Source organism: Sinohyriopsis cumingii, chromosome 1 (genome assembly GCF_028554795.1).
Source record: "Sinohyriopsis cumingii isolate HCF-2022 chromosome 1, ASM2855479v2, whole genome shotgun sequence".
Lineage (NCBI taxonomy): Eukaryota > Metazoa > Mollusca > Bivalvia > Unionida > Unionidae > Sinohyriopsis > Sinohyriopsis cumingii.
The window spans coordinates 94,579,962-94,601,682 of record NC_142961.1 but is presented as its reverse complement, the minus strand read 5'-3'; the positions used below and the strand labels follow the sequence as shown (position 1 = coordinate 94,601,682).

Below are 21,721 nucleotides of genomic sequence, written 5' to 3'. Positions count from 1 at the left end.
ATGCACAATGTATGGTTGACAGGAGAGGTTGCAGTGAGACGGCGCATGGTCAGAGTTATCGCCTGAATGTCCACAGTAGTATATGGGGTCACCCTACCGTCAAGTGGACTTACCATGCAAAAACAGTCGATTCACTCTGGCGTCAAGGGGAATTTAACATGGGAAATTTTAACATGGATGGAACTGTAGAGCGTCAAGGGGAATTGAACATGGAAATTGAACAGGACCGGTACTTTAACGTCAATGGGACTTTAACGTTAAAATATGGGGTTTGCACTTTGTCGTAAATGGAAATTGAACATGGGAATGTCACCTGGATGTCAATGGGAATTGAACTTTGGGTGACGTCATGAGGTTTATAGGGTCAAAACATTTTATAGGGATTTTAATGTATTTGTAAGGACAAAGGGTAGATAGGGACAAACATACAAATACACATTTAAACACACAGAAAAGACGACAGAAATGTTCTAAAACAAACCTCACAGAGAGAATAATGGCTCAAAAAAGAAAAGTCTATTGTATGGGTTCAAAACATTTATTCAAGTATATACATGGGCTCTCTGGCCTGTGCTTTGGTCTAAGCACTATCCATTAATACATAAACATTTCTACATTAAACAAACCTATTTACTAGTTATTTAGTTCTTGGCTCTAGTAAACCTGTTTACATTTAATGTTCATTTATAAGAAAAAGCTAACACAAAACAAGTAACATGCAATCAAATAGGACAAAGTTCATGTTTCTCTCTCTCTACTCGTCTCACACGTTGTTAAAAATCTGGTCAGCTAGCACTTGTGTCCCAGCGTAGATATTTCCCATCACTTAATCCGTTTCATTCATAAATCGGTTGTTATATCCATCGTGCTAGGTACACTTAAGAATAAGCAGATCAAGTGCAGTCATCGTCTTCTTCCCATGGAGGTACAATGTATACCATATGAATGGTTACTTTTCCTTCGTTGATGTCAAATTTTCCTCTCATCGACTGCACGTCTTCAATAGCCCTAAAAAGTTTGGACGAAGTTATTTCTGCAGGTGTGCTAAATCCGAGACATACAGGTGAGTTCAAACTGTCGCGATACATAGATAGGCTCAAACGACCTCGATCTTTGACTTGGCAATGACATTTGAGTTCCTCTAACAGTGAGTCAAGTAGGTCCGTAATGAAACCTGCTACTTCCTCGGCTGAAATGTCAGACGCGAAGTCTCTAAATTTCACCGTGTAGGTGTAAGTTGTCGTTCTAAATTTTCTTGAGGTCACTGTCTGAGTCATTTGGATGCTAAAATACTCATGTAGGTCTACTGAATCCTTTCCCTTCTTGGACGCACTTTGCTGTGACGGTATGGTAGTGAAAGAGGTCAGTGATGTTTGTTCCTTCTCTTTTTTCATCTGCGTAGAGTGATTCATCTTTCTCGTTGCTTGTCCTCGCAATGAAGTGTCGTTCTTGAAAGTCGTCCCATTTTATACTGGGTGATATCAGTATGTCCATAAGGTAAAGTTTTGTGGTCTGGAAGTTTCACTAGCTGCACGTAGTTTGTTATGGCGTTAGTACATAAATAACTAAGATGTGTTACTGCATTGGTGATGTGATAGTGAGGCAAAGAATCACACCCGAGTTTCTCGTTGGACTTGAGTCTTACGCTGTATACTTGCTGTTTGAAGGGATTCATTTTTTCTCAATTGGTCTTAGTAGTGACAATGAACTGTTGGTCTTGGACGTTGTCCTTTTTTATATGCTGACCAATATTGATGTGACCGTACGGCAAAGTAAAGTGGTTTGGAAGTCGCACTCGCTTCTGGTACACGATTTGATAGACTTTTTCCAAGGGTCGACTGACGATGTGGTGAGTGGGTAAACGTACAATCTTGTTCGGCTGGTAGGTGGTCACTTTAAAGTTTGCATCCTCTCCAGACTGCAATGCTTCTTTCAATACGCCAAAGTTGACCACACGACTGGTACGATAATTCAGAGTCAATCCTTTCACTTTACACTCTGTGTGCACTTCTCCTTGTGGGTCCCGGTATTCGTAGCCGTAATTTTTTGGACCGCCACTCGCGAAACTTAGAATCTTGTCGTCAGGATGTTCGTCTGTCCAGGCTCCTAAACGGTCTCCTTCGATGTTAGGGTGTTGCTGACCCGGTCGATCGATGTAGATGCAACTGTCCGTGTCAAAGTACAGGACGCGATCCCCTAACAGTTCTAAAGCTTCGTACAATTTTAAGCGAGCATGAGCTGTCACGTAAGCCGCAATGATGACATTTCCAAAAGGGTCGTCTTGTACAAAGTCCAGATCTTCTTCGTAATTGACCAAGATTAAATTCTCTCGAACGACGTCCACGTGTTTCATATATTTGGTTTTGTCGTGAATCATCTGGAAGTAGCGGGAAGGTTCTGTCAAATATTCCGTCTTGGGTAAACACGGTCGTTGTGCCATTTTACCCCACAAGCAATTTAACATCACTTTGGCAAACGATCGCCTGCCTTCGTTTTTCTCGATGTGGTCTAAAGTGATGCCTTCTTGTTCCCGGTATTTCTCTTTGAATTTTATTTGGTCTTCGGGAGTGTGACACCAGGAAGGATAGCCACTGGCTTCTTGCTTCAGTTTCAAAAAGGCATCCACGTAGTCGGCGAAAATGCCTTTCTGAGTAGGGTCACCCTTGTGGTATTGTTGTGTCTTGGGAAAGTGGCAAATTTCGTACACTTCTAACAGTTGGTATCCCATGTCCATAGCTTTGAACAATTCTACGCTGACCCAGGTTCCCGTCAAGGCCCGTTCTTCCTGGGTGTGCTGACAAGGCTGATCTTGGTTGCACGTTTTGGCACAAGTACGGCACAAGGGAAACATCAGTTTGCCTTGACAATGGTGAGGTAAGACGGGATGGTATAGGTTCGTGGGAGGCAAAACTATGCACTTGATCAAGCCTTCGTATTGTCGAATGTTGACCAGGTCGATGTGTTCCGTCAGCAATCGCGGGTGCCCTGTAGGAAAGTGACAATATTTGCACACGTAGGGATACAGCGAACACACATCCAAGTATTTGATTTCTTCTCCTTTCTCTTCGTCGGCTTGGTACAGCAAACAGGTGGCATTGGTCCTTCCTCCGTACAAACTATCCCTCGGGTTCAGGGGGTCCATCAGCTTGTAACTTTCCACGACACGTTTAAACTCGGGATCGATTTTCAAACGGTGATCGTATTCGTGTTCCCACATTTCCACCACTTGGTATCCTTGCTGTTCTAACTTCAAGCGTCGCTGACAAGTGTCCTGGTACAGGTCTTCCATGGTCCGTTGTAAAAACTGATTTTTAGTGTCACGGTCAGGGTAGCAGACGGGACATCCGTGAAATAAGCAACCGTTAAACTCATACACGATCTTGGGGTTTTTTAAGTCCCAGCCATCGACCGAATACGTTCCGATGGTCCTTTCGCCTCCTCCGTTGCGGGCATGCTGAATCCATTTGCCTTCCTTGTCGCACAAGTAATGTAACCAGCGTAGGGCTTTGACCGAGTATTGACGCTTGACATAGTTGGTCGTTTGAGGACTGATGACAGCCACGGTCTTTTGAGGCATGAATCGTTGGCGGTACACTAAGGAACACGCTTTGGCAATGGTGCAAGCTTCTTTCAAAGGATCGACCCCTCCGTGTTCCATGAACAGTTCTCGAAATTTTCCACAGCAACGTCGTAAAATGTCCACGTCGGAACGACAATACTTTAACATTTCTTCCTGAAAGTCGAAGGGGTCAGAGGCATGAGCCTGGTACCAAGCGTAGAAATCTTCTCGTTGTTCGGTACGCATGTTGTCGGGGTCGTAATAGTGAGCCTCAGGCAAATGGGGTAGAACGGCATGTTGATTGGCTTCCGTATTGAAAAAGTGTGGAAAGTACCCTTTAGCCATTTCTGTCATTCCAAACGTTTTAGGCATTCGACTCAAAGGCATGGCCAAGTAACTCATCGAATCTTTAAACTGCACTTCACTTGCATGAAAATGATTTTGGCTCCGTTCAAAGTGACTTTAGGACGTTCGGTGCCATGTTCCGTATAGTACCTCAAAAGAAACTGTCCATCGTATCCGGAGAAATTGTGAGCCATCACTGTGGCATGGCGATGACAATCTCGGTAACGTGCGATGTCCTCTTTGCTCCATGTCTTGTCGATGGGGTCTAAGACCCATTTGGCAAAATCGTCTAGCGTCTTTGGTCCTCGAAAGATTTTTTCACGCCCTCCAGGAATTTTGCTGCAGTGAGGGCAATAACTGAAGATAGGTTCTTGAATACACTTCTCGCACGCTCGATGAGCCACGCAGAAATTAGGAATGTGAATGCCAGTCTCTTGCATGCATTCGAAATCGAAAAAGATGAAATTGCCTTTCTTCTTGTGACCGTCCTCTTTCTCTGGTGGGGGTTGGTATTTTTGCACGTAACATTGGTGTTCCAAGTCCACGATGTGGTGACAAATGTGACATTTTTTCTTTCCTGAACATACGTGTGCCTTGACACTATTGGTACGTATGCCTTGTCCACACGCGGGGCACAATCTCAGCAGTTGACAAGCGCATTTCTTCTGTGAACCTTGCGTCTTCAAATGTTGTTGGTAACAGGTACGGCTGACAAACGTGCGCAGACAAGTTGAACAAGGCACTGGTTCTTCGCTCAGACAGGGTTGAGAGGCCAAACATCCTGAGCATTTCCATCCACAATGTTTGTGTTGCTCTCGATTATTATAACCATAGTCACATTTCTCACAATAATAAACATATCCCAGGAATCCAGTGATACTGGTAATGGTATCGAAATGTTCATCGTGATGATAAAGGTGAATGTATTTTCCGTCCTTAAAATGTTGGCCTCGAAACAACAGAGGCCCGCGCATTTCTTGAGGGTGCACTTTCAAGGTGTAGCGTGGAGCTAGGGCATCTTGCAATTTTTGCATCTCAGGAATGCCACAGGGTGTGTCTTTGGACAGTCCGGCTTGTTGTAACAGGAGTTCTGCTTCATTTCGTTGTTTGGCTCGGTCGGATTGTTGAATAGTTTTCCAGGTTCTTTTCCATTCTACCGTGTCGTTCTTGTTGGCATAGGTTCGTCCCACCACGATGGCACGGGCTAAACACATCTGGTCATGAGGGTTGTTAATTCGGACGAGACTTGTTTTGGTGTTGCGAAGGTCGTCCACCAATAAGACCTTTTTGCGTCCTGTCCCTTGAGGAAGAGAGACGTGAGCCATTTTCAGTGTGGCTTTACCATCGGTGATGTCAAACTTGTCATTGGATTGTTGCACCTGTTGTATCTTGTCCATGACTTTGGAAGGGGTCAGTTCTGCGGGTCTGCTAAACTCGATCCAAACAGGAGATTTCAAGCTGTCGTGTTGTATGGATAGTGTCAAGCGATCGTCTTCTTTGGGTTGACATTGTCGCTTGAGTGTGGTGAGCAAAGAATCCCACATCTCGGTGATGAACCCTTCTGCTTTCTCCAACGGTACGTCGGACTTGAAATCTTTAAACTTCACCGTGTAGGTGTAAGCCGTGGTTCTAAATTTTCTAGAGGAGCGCTTTTCCGTCTCTCGAATGTGATAGTACTTTTCAGGGTTGACTGGTGAACTTTGGTTTGGAGTAGACTCTCTCTGTCTGGTCGCAGACGTGGAAGGTGTTGGTTCAGGTTCGCTCATGTCTTCTATTTGAGCGAACACTTCTTTTCGTGTGTGAGGCGATACGTCACTTCGCTGCCTCTTACGTTCTTCTTCTCTCTCACTGAAATCGTGCGATCGTTTCATCTCGATTGCTGATTCAGAAATGATTTAACCAAATTCATTCTTTCCATATATACCCTCTCTACCTCTCGTTGTGACAATGACTTGGTATATTTCACAAGGCAAGTGAAAGCCAAGCATATAGGAACCCAACGACAGCGTTGTGTCTTAAACACCTCATGCATCTTGACGACCCTTCGATTCAAACCCTACCACGAAAGAAAATAGTTGCAAGAAAAGTAAAACAGACAGTTGGTGTCTTCAAGAGAGCTAGAGACGGCACTGTGTCGCTGGGACACGTACGTACGTACTCCAGAAAACTACGCTACTCGACAACGTGAGTGTGCTTGTCAAAATGTTTGAATAAGATTAAAAATGTTTGTCAGTTTCAAAACGCGAACCAGTACTGTGTCCGTTTAATATTTGATGTGGCAAGAAGAAATGGTACAATACGCAACAAAGGGTTTGTACGTTTACACTCCAATCTGTCTGTACTGCAATGGTAACAGCGCTCTTGCGTTGGCATTATTTTGCCACACTACCTTTTAAATAAAACAATGCATCACTCATCATAAACGATTTCATTGGCTATACTTATTTTCTTACCGCTTTCGCTTCGAATTGACTTCAGTACCTTTTCGCACAGCGACAAGATCGGACGTGTTTTTTTATTCTGCGTCTGGTCGCTACACTACTTGCCCTGAATTTACAACCAAACAATGTGTTACACATTGTAATTGACTTCATTGGCTAACCGATATTTTACACTTCTGTCTCTGTTGATGTGAGTGTGCTTGTCAAAATGTTTGAGTAAGATTAAAAATGTTTGTTAGTTTCAAAACGCGAACCAGTACTGTGTCCGTTTAATATTTGATGTGGCAAGAAGAAATGGTACAATACGCAACAAAGGGTTTGTATGTTTACACTCCAATCTGTCTGTACTGCAACGGTAACAGCGCTCTTGCGTTGGCATTATTTTGCCACACTACCTTAAAAAAAAACCCCAATGCATCACTCATCATAAACGATTTCATTGGCTAAACTTATTTTCTTAACGCTTTCGCTTCGAATTGACTTCAGTACCTTTTTGCACAGCGACAAGATCGGACGTGTTATTTTTTTTATTCTGCGGCTGGTCGCTACACTACTGTCAACAAGCCCTGAATTTACAACCAAACAATGTGTTACACATTGTAAGTGACTTCATTGGCTAACCGATATTTTACAATTCTGTCTCTATTGATGTGAGTGTGCTTGTCGAAATGTTTGAGTAAGATTAAAAATGTTTGTCAGTGTAAACTGAGAGAATATAGGACGAACATTGTTACATTTTTTCCTGAACCCATGTTTTGACTTTAGAATTCAGAGTTAACCATAGGCAGGGTTATACAGTGCAATGTCATTTGTTTCATTCTTAAAAAAGCCGTGTGATTGTCTTTTTTCTGAAAAACTGTAAATCTAACGTTAAAAGAAAAAAATTGCGTGACATATTGCAGTTCCAAAACCGGATAAAGTTAAGATACCAGAATTGTGCAAGCTCAAGCTTTTATTTCATACAAAAATTTACTGATGGAAGAAAAAAAATCGTTCTACAATTTTTTAGAGTGTAAACTTTTGAAAAAAATGACATGACGAACAGTTCACGTAATTATGGTGACTACTGATCACAATTTTGGAGAGGTATCTTCAAACGGGAACATATTCCATTAGGGTATAAATCAAAACTACAATGAGAGAGAGAGAGAGATCATGTATTCCTACTTTAAAAATATGACGACACGTACCTTTGTTTTTATGGCACATTTTCCTTATGAAAGTTTCAAAGAAACACTCATTCCATTTACATAAGATAAGATGAGAATTCTTTATTTCAGACTACATAGTCTATACATCTAAATTAAAATATAGATATAAAGTAAAATCACTGAAAACATAAAAGAACATATAGAACATAACACAATCACATCCATAGAAAAAATACACCCTTTACAAAAAATATCACAAGAGTGAACTGAAGACGCATGTAATTAAAGAGTGACCACAGAAAAGTACATCCAAACAAGTCGTGCTATATTTCGTAACATGACTAACATAATTTCCATGAGCCGCTCATGGCGTGATCATTTGTGTTTTAGTTTTATTGTTTGTGAAGTGACTAATGGTCAGGTACAGAAAAACGTTTCTGATCATCTCACGGTGCGAATAACAAGTGAAACCAATTTGAAGCTAAGGCGGTGGAAAATATCGACTGACCAATGAAGTCACTTACAATGTGTAACACATTGTTTAATTGTAAATTCAGGGCAAGTAGAGTAGCGACCAGCCGCAGAATAAAAAAACACGTCCGATCTTGTCGCTGTGCGAAAAGGTACTGAAGTCAATTCGAAGCGAAAGCGGTAAGAAAATAAGTATAGCCAATGAAATCGTTTATGATGAGTGATGCATTGGGGTTTTATTAAAGGTAGTGTGGCAATATAATACCAACGCAAGTGTGCTATTACCATTGCAGTGGAGACAGATTGGAGTGTAAACGTACAAACCCTTTGTTGCGTATTGTACCATTTCTTCTTGCCACGTCAAATATTAAACGGCCACAGTACTGGTTCGCGTTTTGAAACTGACAAACATTTTTAATCTTACTCAAACATTTCGACAAGCACACTCACATCAATAGAGACAGAATTGTAAAATATCGGTTAGCCAATGAAGTCACTTACAATGTGTAACACATTGTTTGGTTGTAAATTCAGGGCTTGTTGACAGTAGTGTAGCGACCAGCCGCAGAATAAAAAAAATAACACGTCCGATCTTGTCGCTGTGCAAAAAGGTACTGAAGTCAATTCGAAGCGAAAGCGTTAAGAAAATAAGTTTAGCCAATGAAATCGTTTATGATGAGTGATGCATTGGGGTTTTTTTTAAGGTAGTGTGGCAAAATAATGCCAACGCAAGAGCGCTGTTACCGTTGCAGTACAGACAGATTGGAGTGTAAACATACAAACCCTTTGTTGCGTATTGTACCATTTCTTCTTGCCACATCAAATATTAAACGGACACAGTACTGGTTCGCGTTTTGAAACTAACAAACATTTTTAATCTTACTCAAACATTTTGACAAGCACACTCACATCAACAGAGACAGAAGTGTAAAATATCGGTTAGCCAATGAAGTCAATTACAATGTGTAACACATTGTTTGATTGTAAATTCAGGGCAAGTAGTGTAGCGACCAGACGCAGAATAAAAATACACGTCCGATCTTGTCGCTGTGCGAAAAGGTACTGAAGTCAATTCGAAGCGAAAGCGGTAAGAAAATAAGTATAGCCAATGAAATCGTTTATGATGAGTGATGCATTGTTTTATTTAAAAGGTAGTGTGGCAAAATAATGCCAACGCAAGAGCGCTGTTACCATTGCAGTACAGACAGATTGGAGTGTAAACGTACAAACCCTTTGTTGCGTATTGTACCATTTCTTCTTGCCACATCAAATATTAAACGGACACAGTACTGGTTCGCGTTTTGAAACTGACAAACATTTTTAATCTTATTCAAACATTTTGACAAGCACACTCACGTTGTCGAGTAGCGTAGTTTTCTGGAGTACGTACGTACGTGTCCCAGCGACACAGTGCCGTCTCTAGCTCTCTTGAAGACACCAACTGTCTGTTTTACTTTTCTTGCAACTATTTTCTTTCGTGGTAGGGTTTGAATCGAAGGGTCGTCAAGATGCATGAGGTGTTTAAGACGCAACGCTGTCGTTGGGTTCCTATATGCTTGGCTTTCACTTGCCTTGTGAAATATACCAAGTCATTGTCACAACGAGAGGTAGAGAGGGTATATATGGAAAGAACGAATTTGGTTAAATCATTTCTGAATCAGCAATCGAGATGAAACGATCGCACGATTTCAGTGAGAGAGAAGAAGAACGTAAGAGGCAGCGAAGTGACGTATCGCCTCACACACGAAAAGAAGTGTTCGCTCAAATAGAAGACATGAGCGAACCTGAACCAACACCTTCCACGTCTGCGACCAGACAGAGAGAGTCTACTCCAAACCAAAGTTCACCAGTCAACCCTGAAAAGTACTATCACATTCGAGAGACGGAAAAGCGCTCCTCTAGAAAATTTAGAACCACGGCTTACACCTACACGGTGAAGTTTAAAGATTTCAAGTCCGACGTACCGTTGGAGAAAGCAGAAGGGTTCATCACCGAGATGTGGGATTCTTTGCTCACCACACTCAAGCGACAATGTCAACCCAAAGAAGACGATCGCTTGACACTATCCATACAACACGACAGCTTGAAATCCCCTGTTTGGATCGAGTTTAGCAGACCCGCAGAACTGACCCCTTCCAAAGTCATGGACAAGATACAACAGGTGCAACAATCCAATGACAAGTTTGACATCACCGATGGTAAAGCCACACTGAAAATGGCTCACGTCTCTCTTCCTCAAGGGACAGGACGCAAAAAGGTCTTATTGGTGGACGACCTTCGCAACACCAAAACAAGTCTCGTCCGAATTAACAACCCTCATGACCAGATGTGTTTAGCCCGTGCCATCGTGGTGGGACGAACCTATGCCAACAAGAACGACACGGTAGAATGGAAAAGAACCTGGAAAACTATTCAACAATCCGACCGAGCCAAACAACGAAATGAAGCAGAACTCCTGTTACAACAAGCCGGACTGTCCAAAGACACACCCTGTGGCATTCCTGAGATGCAAAAATTGCAAGATGCCCTAGCTCCACGCTACACCTTGAAAGTGCACCCTCAAGAAATGCGCGGGCCTCTGTTGTTTCGAGGCCAACATTTTAAGGACGGAAAATACATTCACCTTTATCATCACGATGAACATTTCGATACCATTACCAGTATCACTGGATTCCTGGGATATGTTTATTATTGTGAGAAATGTGACTATGGTTATAATAATCGAGAGCAACACAAACATTGTGGATGGAAATGCTCAGGATGTTTGGCCTCTCAACCCTGTCTGAGCGAAGAACCAGTGCCTTGTTCAACTTGTCTGCGCACGTTTGTCAGCCGTACCTGTTACCAACAACATTTGAAGACGCAAGGTTCACAGAAGAAATGCGCTTGTCAACTGCTGAGATTGTGCCCCGCGTGTGGACAAGGCATACGTACCAATAGTGTCAAGGCACACGTATGTTCAGGAAAGAAAAAATGTCACATTTGTCACCACATCGTGGACTTGGAACACCAATGTTACGTGCAAAAATACCAACCCCCACCAGAGAAAGAGGACGGTCACAAGAAGAAAGGCAATTTCATCTTTTTCGATTTCGAATGCATGCAAGAGACTGGCATTCACATTCCTAATTTCTGCGTGGCTCATCGAGCGTGCGAGAAGTGTATTCAAGAACCTATCTTCAGTTATTGCCCTCACTGCAGCAAAATTCCTGGAGGGCGTGAAAAAATCTTTCGAGGACCAAAGACGCTAGACGATTTTGCCAAATGGGTCTTAGACCCCATCGACAAGACATGGAGCAAAGAGGACATCGCACGTTACCGAGATTGTCATCGCCATGCCACAGTGATGGCTCACAATTTCTCCGGATACGATGGACAGTTTCTTTTGAGGTACTATACGGAACATGGCACCGAACGTCCTAAAGTCACTTTGAACGGAGCCAAAATCATTTTCATGCAAGTGAAGTGCAGTTTAAAGATTCGATGAGTTACTTGGCCATGCCTTTGAGTCGAATGCCTAAAACGTTTGGAATGACAGAAATGGCTAAAGGGTACTTTCCACACTTTTTCAATACGGAAGCCAATCAACATGCCGTTCTACCCCATTTGCCTGAGGCTCACTATTACGACCCCGACAACATGCGTACCAAACAACGAGAAGATTTCTACGCTTGGTACCGGGCTCATGCCTCTGACCCCTTCGACTTTCAGGAAGAAATGTTAAAGTATTGTCGTTCCGACGTGGACATTTTACGACGTTGCTGTGGAAAATTTCGAGAACTGTTCATGGAACACGGAGGGGTCGATCCTTTGAAAGAAGCTTGCACCATTGCCAAAGCGTGTTCCTTAGTGTACCGCCAACGATTCATGCCTCAAAAGACCGTGGTTGTCATCAGTCCTCAAACGACCAACTATGTCAAGCGTCAATACTCGGTCAAAGCCCTACGCTGGTTACATTACTTGTGCGACAAGGAAGGCAAATGGATTCAGCATGCCCGCAACGGAGGAGGCGAAAGGACCATCGGAACGTATTCGGTCGATGGCTGGGACTTAAAAAACCCCAAGATCGTGTATGAGTTTAACGGTTGCTTATTTCACGGATGTCCCGTCTGCTACCCTGACCGTGACACTAAAAATCAGGTTTTACAACGGACCATGGAAGACCTGTACCAGGACACTTGTCAGCGACGCTTGAAGTTAGAACAGCAAGGATACCAAGTGGTGGAAATGTGGGAACACGAATACGATCACCGTTTGAAAATCGATCCCGAGTTTAAACGTGTCGTGGAAAGTTACAAGCTGATGGACCCCCTGAACCCGAGGGATAGTTTGTACGGAGGAAGGACCAATGCCACCTGTTTGCTGTACCAAGCCGACGAAGAGAAAGGAGAAGAAATCAAATACTTGGATGTGTGTTCGCTGTATCCCTACGTGTGCAAATATTGTCACTTTCCTACAGGCACCCGCGATTGCTAACGGAACACATCGACCTGGTCAACATTCGACAATACGACGGCTTGATCAAGTGCAAAGTTTTGCCTCCCACGAACCTATACCATCCCGTCTTACCTCACCATTGTCAAGGCAAACTGATGTTTCCCTTGTGCCGTACTTGTGCCGAAACGTGCAACCAAGATCAGCCTTGTCAGCACACCCAGGAAGAACGGGCCTTGACGGGAACCTGGGTCAGCGTAGAATTGTTCAAAGCTATGGACATGGGATACCAACTGATAGAAGTGTACGAAATTTGCCACTTTCCCAAGACACAACAATACCACAAGGGTGACCCTACTCAGAAAGGCATTTTCGCCGACTACGTGGATGCCTTTTTGAAACTGAAGCAAGAAGCCAGCGGCTATCCTTCCTGGTGTCACACTCCCGAAGACCAAATAAAATTCAAAGAGAAATACCGGGAACAAGAAGGCATCACTTTAGACCACACCGAGAAAAACGAAGGCAGGCGATCGTTTGCCAAAGTGATGTTAAATTGCTTGTGGGGTAAAATGGCACAACGACCGTGTTTACCCAAGACGGAATATTTGACAGAACCTTCCCGCTACTTCCAGATGATTCACGACAAAACCAAATACATGAAACACGTGGACGTCGTTCGAGAGAATTTAATCTTGGTCAATTACGAAGAAGATCTGGACTTTGTACAAGACGACCCTTTTGGAAATGTCATCATTGCGGCTTACGTGACAGCTCATGCTCGCTTAAAATTGTACGAAGCTTTAGAACTGTTAGGGGATCGCGTCCTGTACTTTGACACGGACAGTTGCATCTACATCGATCGACCGGGTCAGCAACACCCTAACATCGAAGGAGACCGTTTAGGAGCCTGGACAGACGAACATCCTGACGACAAGTTTCGCGAGTGGCGGTCCTAAAAATTACGGCTACGAATACCGGGACCCACAAGGAGAAGTGCACACAGAGTGTAAAGTGAAAGGATTGACTCTGAATTATCGTACCAGTCGTGTGGTCAACTTTGGCGTATTGAAAGAAGCATTGCAGTCTGGAGAGGATGCAAACTTTAAAGTGACCACCTACCAGCCGAACAAGATTGTACGTTTACCCACTCACCACATCGTCAGTCGACCCTTGGAAAAAGTCTATCAAATCGTGTACCAGAAGCGAGTGCGACTTCCCAACCACTTTACTTTGCCGTACGGTCACATCAATATTGGTCAGCATATAAAAAAGGACAACGTCCAAGACCAACAGTTCATTGTCACTACTAAGACCAATTGAGAAAAAATGAATCCCTTCAAACAGCAAGTATACAGCGTAAGACTCAAGTCCAACGAGAAACTCGGGTGTGATTCTTTGCCTCACTATCACATCACCAATGCAGTAACACATCTTAGTTATTTATGTACTAACGCCATAACAAACTACGTGCAGCTAGTGAAACTTCCAGACCACAAAACTTTACCTTATGGACATACTGATATCACCCAGTATAAAATGGGACGACTTTCAAGAACGACACTTCATTGCGAGGACAAGCAACGAGAAAGATGAATCACTCTACGCAGATGAAAAAAGAGAAGGAACAAACATCACTGACCTCTTTCACTACCATACCGTCACAGCAAAGTGCGTCCAAGAAGGGAAAGGATTCAGTAGACCTACATGAGTATTTTAGCATCCAAATGACTCAGACAGTGACCTCAAGAAAATTTAGAACGACAACTTACACCTACACGGTGAAATTTAGAGACTTCGCGTCTGACATTTCAGCCGAGGAAGTAGCAGGTTTCATTACGGACCTACTTGACTCACTGTTAGAGGAACTCAAATGTCATTGCCAAGTCAAAGATCGAGGTCGTTTGAGCCTATCTATGTATCGCGACAGTTTGAACTCACCTGTATGTCTCGGATTTAGCACACCTGCAGAAATAACTTCGTCCAAACTTTTTAGGGCTATTGAAGACGTGCAGTCGATGAGAGGAAAATTTGACATCAACGAAGGAAAAGTAACCATTCATATGGTATACATTGTACCTCCATGGGAAGAAGACGATGACTGCACTTAATCTGCTTACTGATAAGTGTACCTAGCACGATGGATATAACAGCCGATTTATGAATGAAACGGATTAAGTGATGGGAAATATCTACGCTGGGACACAAGTGCTAGCTGACCAGATTTTTAACAACGTGTGAGACGAGTAGAGAGAGAGAAACATGAACTTTGTCCTATTTGATTGCATGTTACTTGTTTTGTGTTAGCTTTTTCTTATAAATGAACATTAAATGTAAACAGGTTTACTAGAGCCAAGAACTAAATAACTAGTAAATAGGTTTGTTTAATGTAGAAATGTTTATGTATTAAATGGATAGTGCTTAGACCAAAGCACAGGCCAGAGAGCCCATGTATATACTTGAATAAATGTTTTGAACCCATACAATAGACTTTTCTTTTTGAGCCATTATTCTCTCTGTGAGGTTTGTTTTAGAACATTTCTGTCGTCTTTTCTGTGTGTTTAAATGTGTATTTGTATGTTTGTCCCTATCTACCCTTTGTCCTTACAAATACATTAAAATCCCTATAAAATGTTTTGACCCTATAAACCTCATGACGTCACCCAAAGTTCAATTCCCATTGACATCCAGGTGACATTCCCATGTTCAATTTCCATTTACGACAAAGTGCAAACCCCATATTTTAACGTTAAAGTCCCATTGACGTTAAAGTACCGGTCCTGTTCAATTTCCATGTTCAATTCCCCTTGACGCTCTACAGTTCCATCCATGTTAAAATTTCCCATGTTAAATTCCCCTTGACGCCAGAGTGAAATCGACTGTTTTTGCATGGTAAGTCCACTTGACGCTAGGGTGACCCCATATACTACTGTCCACTGTGTAATAATTGCAATGCCAGTAGCTGGTACAGGAAAGTAACATTTCCATTGGTCAGATTCTTACCACGTGATCAAAATGAATTGCATTCATTTCTGTATGAACTGTAAGGAGAACTACTTTTCTAAGAATACCCACTTCTATAAATAGAGTCACGTGTACAGCATAATATAAACACTGCTAGTGAAGGCAGACACGAAGTAAGCAATAAAGGAAAAGAACATTCTTACAATTTAAACAAAAAGAATTAAATCTTAAAGACTAAAGCAACCGATATTTCTCATCTTTTATGAATAAAATCATTCTTTCTTTGGGGAAATTTGTTAAAAATATGGATAAAAATGTTTGAAAGTGAGCTAGGTCAAGGTCACCAGTATACGGTATTTATAGCTATCCAACGCTGAAACTGATATGTCAGAATTTGGAGATTTTTCGCTAACTTTGTCTTATCAGATAGATTATATGCAGGAAGATATTGAAAATTTTGACCCATCCCTTTTTGACGAGCCTTTTGAAGTGGAAGAATCACAAACTGAGTTACCATTTAGTTTGAATGAACCAACACCAGTCACGTTCCCATTTGATAACAAGGATGACCACAAACCAAAACGCTTCAAATCACTTAAAGAGGAAGATCTCTTAAACATATCTGAACAGCGGTACTCAAAGTCTACGAAGAAAAATACTCAATGGGGCTACAACACTTTCGCAGGTAGATTTATTCATTCATTTAATAATCATAATAAATTAACAACAACAACAACAACAATAATAATAATAATAATAATAATAATAATTAGTAGTATATTGGACTGTTCATCAATGTAAGCTTAAAGTAACGTTGCTTGATACTTAATTTGCTCTTATTTATTATTTTCTTAAATTATGTTATGAAAAGGCATTATTTTGTTAATTTTTATGCAAAAAGAAACAACAAAAAATAATTATAAATCATTCATGCCATTTTTTTTTATAAAAATGAGACTTAACTTTCTCTGCAGTGAATAAGGTGTACTTTATCTTTAAAGTAATACTTGTGACAGCCTAATAATGTAACCAATCTTTTATATAATAGTAACTAATAATAAAAAAATGAAGAGAAGATATGCATGAATGATTCTTCCCAAAGATCTAAATATTTTAAATGTTAAAAAATTAGATACTACCAAGCTGAAAAACATGAATTTCAGAATGGTGCAAAGAGAAGAATATTGAGATTGATCTGAAGTCAGCTGAGTTTTCACATTTGGCCCATTAAATGTTAGCCATATTTTATGCCGAAGCAGCCCCCAAGGTCACCGAAACAAGAAAGAGGATGCTCCCTGAAGCCCAAGCTGAGGAATACCATAAAAACACATTAAAAAATGTCTGTGCTGCTATTAATCGCTACATGCAGGTTGAATGTGGTCGTCAAATCAATATTGTTACAGACCCTGAGTTAAGAAAAGCAAATGACATGTTAAATGGAAAATTAAAGTTTAACACAAAGAATGGTTTATCAAAATCAACTCAACACAAGCCCATTATTCCTCCATCAGACATGTATGCAATCAATAAGTACCTGATGCAAGATAACCCTATCACACTCAGATACAGGATTTGGTTATATCTGTCCATCCACTATGTTACTCGTGGATTAGAATTTCACAGTCAATTAACACCCAACAGTCTTGAAATCAGGTGTGATGAAACAGGGGCTGAATATGTCATTCTGACCCATCAAACTATACAAAAAAATCATCAGGGAGACTTAAATGCTAAGGAGGAAAATTCTGACAAGAGAATGTATGCAACTGGTGGTCAAAACTGCCAAGTCAGGTCAGTAAAATACTACCTCACACGCATTAATCCAAAAGCTGAATCATTATTTTGTCACACTGATAAAAATGCTTTTGAAAATCCCAAATTGTGTCAAATATGGTACACAACAAGATGTGTTGGAAAGAGACAATTTAGCTGTTTTATGCCTGACATATGCAAAAATGCCCATATATCTGCAAGATATACTGTTCACTCTCTTCGTGCCACAGCTCTGAATGCAATGACAGATGCCAACCTTCCAGCTAGGCACATTATGTCTTTGTCTGACCACTCCAATGAACTATCATTGAAACCATACACAAGGCCCAGCACTCAACATAAACAACAGATGAGCAACATTCTTTCCAATGTATGTTCAAATGTAGCATTGTCTGCTCAAGACTCTTCAGCAATGCTATCTCATGCAAATGTAAATGTTCAAATGACCCCTACAAACTCAAGCGGTACTAAGCAAGCAAATGTTAAAATGACCACTACAAACTCTAGCAGTACAAATCAAGTAAATGTTAGCACTGAATCTGCTCAAAATCATCTACAAGCACTGTCACATAGTACAATGAACTCTATGACAGGTTTCATTACACAATCAACCTGTCATTTCAATAACTGCACATTCCAGTTTAGTTCCAACTAAAACGAGTAAGTGCAAACAAGTTAAGGAAATACATGATTTTCAAGTTAAGTGCCCCATCTCAACTATCAAGGCTAGAATAATAATTTACAAAACATCATGTACAACTCCTGGTTTTTATTATATGGCAATTTTCAATGAATAATTATAGACAAATTAAGAAAATGCATAACAAATAGTTAGATACAAGTACAAATATCAAAGTAGTAAATACATGAATGTGTCATACAATTTTTCATTTTTATAGTGATATTGCTGTATTGTAATTATTGTTACACTATACTTAGAAAAGTGTGTAAACAATAAACACAAAATTCAACAAATTAAATTATCTTGCTGTTTTGAACCCCTGAGTTAAAAAGTCATAGCTTCTTCCACAAGGAGCATTCTATATCAGCATTTGACTCAGTCTGCATCTGTCCTTTTGTGTGTCTATTTTCAACAATGATGTCAGACATTTGATGAGAGGGATCAGGTTATAAACCATTGTCACTAATCAAATCATAATAATAACTTAAGGGATAAAATAAATACTCAGTTATATTAGATATGTGTGTGTGTGTATGTCTGAACTAACAAAACTGATCACAGACTTTATATAACCTAACATCATACACATAAATGTATTAGTCTATCTTGTTTATAAACACGAAAATAGGTTTTGAATAGCGAAATTAGATCACTCATGTGCCAGAACAGTGATGAATCTGCCAAATCACATTCAGTCAGTCTACGAATGCATACATTCTTACAGCCATGACATCGTGACTTTAAATATTGAGCTCTCACTTTGAATAAACGTGTCCATTAAGGCAAAATATAAAAATCATGGCAGCATTGTTATAATTCCTTACATGGGCTATCATTGGTTGAAGGACTGGTATTATGATGACCTTGTTACGATCAAGCAGGACAAGCCTAACTGCTATAAATAGCTACGTAACAGAAAAACCCCAAACATGTATTACTACGCTCAATTAAGATTTATATTTTTTAATGATGCAAACAAAATAACATAAAAAATAATTAAAATTTCAATTATAAGAGTTTAACGTGGTATAAACTGTCAGTTGCCGACTCACACAGCTTACATAACGCCCTTCGGGCGTTATTTGCCGTGTGAGTCGGCAACTGACAGTTTATACCACGATGAACTCAGAAAAAACAACGTTAAACTCTTAAATAAAGGACCATTCAGTAAAATGCACACAATGATTGAATGTGAAAAATCCAGAGTTAATAGGGATAAGATCATAGCAGAAATATGCAAAAAAGACGTTTATAAGAAAGAAAATATATTATACTTAGATGGAAACCTTAATACAAAAACACAATTTATGATAACAGATTATATAATAACAACAATGAAGGCCTGTGGCCAAATAATAGTTATAGGGAAATAGTATACAAGGAAGAAAAGGGAAGGGGTGGATTCATGATCATTTCACAATGCATGTTCCAACAGGAGAGGTTGCAGTGAGACGGCACATGGTCAGATTACCGCCGAAATGTCCACTGTGCAAAATAGGACCATTCTCAAAATCACATGTAATGACGCAATGTAACAAATCGCAAAATAACAGATTAAAAGCCATAACAGAAATAAAAAAACAAATCCGTACAAACACCAAAATTTACTATATTTAGATGGGAACTGTACAAAAAAAAACAGTATATGAAATTACAAACTACATCGTAACAACAATGAGGGCCTATGGGCAAGTAATAGTTATCGGAAAATAAAAATACAGTGATTTTATATTTTTATCCTTTTCTCTATATTGAACACTAACATCTTTTAACATTGTCTATATAGTATTTTAGGTACTACAAAGGACCAAAGACAGGGACCACCTGTTGGGAAAGTACGAGATGAGGACGCCATGGGGCTATGTCACAAGGCGCTACGCGAAGTGAACTTGCCCATGGCAGAGTAGGGAAAATAACCACAGGGAGGATATCAGGACGTACAAAACAAAAACATCGAAAACCCAAACCATAAATACTAACTATTGTACGGTCACTATACCGTACAACATACCCCAACTGAGCAAATAAAATGTCTTGGCAAATTTTGGAAATTAAATAATTAAATAAAGTAGCTAAATTCGAGAGAGTGAAGTATACAAAATAAAGGAAATACGGAGCTCCCTCAAACACAGCTTACCGTATCTAAAAGTAGATTTGCGAAGTACAACATACATCTATAGCATACACTAAAAACATTAGGTTTTGCTTTTCCTAAATTATCGCACCGTTACTTCCAAAATGAAATAAAACGAACAAATAAAAGGGAATTCACAAGATCCAGGATATAAGGATCGTAATAAAACTGGTAAAAATTTGATATATATGGCTATCCCTACATGAATAAAAATATAGCACGACCAACATAGCACAATCACAGATAGCATACACGGGATATAGGGACCTCCAGCCAAGGTCACAAAACAATAGGAGAGGGACTCCGAGTCAGGTGACAGAAACCAGCTCGGAAGAACAAACCGTTAGAATACACTAGGACTTAAATATCCGATCAAAAATTTAAAAAAAAAATTGGAACAAATTCTTTAGTAAAATTGGAAACAAAGCAACATATCTGGGGTTTTAGTAATACATAAAACACTTTACTCTTTGGTTAAGTGGGGGGGGGATCTGTCTGGTGCCCACCCACCCATAAAAGCATATCAGATGGCAGTTGTCTGTATTTTTAATGCTATTTTCCAAAAAAATATTTGGAGGTTTAATTTGCAAAATAAGAGGTATGTTCAAATAATGGAAACACGATTTCAAAATATTTATCACTTTCATACTGGCAGAAATTCAAGAAAATTTATGGCTACTCTGTCCTTCCAGATTCTTTAATATTGTTTTTATTTATTGATTTATTTATTTATTTATTTATTTATTACTGAAGCTTGGGCGTTGGGGTAACCACAGAAGAACACAAACCTCTTTAAAGTATACATGATAAATGGTCTGTATTTTCTGCCACTAAACAATCAACTCACGCCTCTCATCGTAGCCAGGTTAAGAAAACCTTTGCAACAAAACATTTACTTCAGATTATGTCCTTTGCTTCCTCTTCTCGTCTAGTTGTACTCCATATCAGCTTTTATGTTCTTTTCCATTAAAATAAGTCATGCGGAAGATAAAACTATGAATTGTATATCAAATTCATCTCTGCTAATTGTTCCGTTTATGATTTATTTCTACTTGACACGCGACTGTGGCTTTGATGTCGATATGCGTCGAGGCTTTTCCTCCAGGTATCTTAATAACCGGAAGTGTTTCAATACATGCTTTAACCCTGTTCAATCCCAATTTAATTCAGTTCTAGGAATGAAGCGCGATTGATTATTCTAGGTGTAAACCTCTATCACAAATGGAAGGAGCAGACATATCCATTTACACGCGGTTACTACTTGCGTTTTTCTCATTAAGTAGAAGTTAATTGCAACAAACCCGATGAGTCAGCTAGTGACATTCGTTTAAACAGCTGAAATCACATACTTTATTAAACTTGAAGGTTAATCACCACTTGTCTTGCCATTGGGTACTGGACGGAAAAATATGAAATTTCTAGGTGCAGAAGACAGTCCAGGTAATAGCAGTAGAAGAGTATCTTCACAAATGATGTTATGATTCAAAACAATATTATATCGGTTTAAATGTTCTAATTACCTTGATTTTTAAGAGAAAAAGATCAGTAAGAAACGGTACTCTTATAGATATACTTTTCTTTTTTCTTTTTTGCGAAATAACATACTGCCAACTGTTTTCAGTCTTGTGTCGCATCACTAAACAATGTTTCGTTGACAGCGGGTTCCTAGTTTTCCCCACTCAAACTGTTGTAAATAGATACTACTATATAGGAAATATAATGATCCATCCTAAAGAAAATCTCAAAAAATATCACGGATAAATAATTAAG

General features: G+C 40.1%; 1 protein-coding gene across 1 annotated transcript; it reads left to right on the top strand.

Annotated features, from left to right (window-relative positions):
- Positions 1–15,462: 15,462 nt before the first annotated feature.
- Positions 15,463–18,115, top strand: LOC149807372 (uncharacterized). The gene is made up of 2 exons (XM_089937620.1): positions 15,463–16,047; positions 16,526–18,115. The coding sequence occupies exon 2, from the start codon at positions 16,594–16,596 to the stop codon at positions 17,788–17,790; it is 1,197 nt and encodes a 398-aa protein (XP_089793746.1). The 5' UTR covers positions 15,463–16,047; positions 16,526–16,593; the 3' UTR covers positions 17,791–18,115.
- The last annotated feature ends 3,606 nt before the right edge of the window (positions 18,116–21,721 follow it).

Bases quoted from the DNA above. Each gene is read 5' to 3' on its own strand.
- LOC149807372 (XM_089937620.1), top strand. From the start codon at position 16,594: ATGTTAGCCATATTTTATGCCGAAGCAGCCCCCAAGGTCACCGAAACA.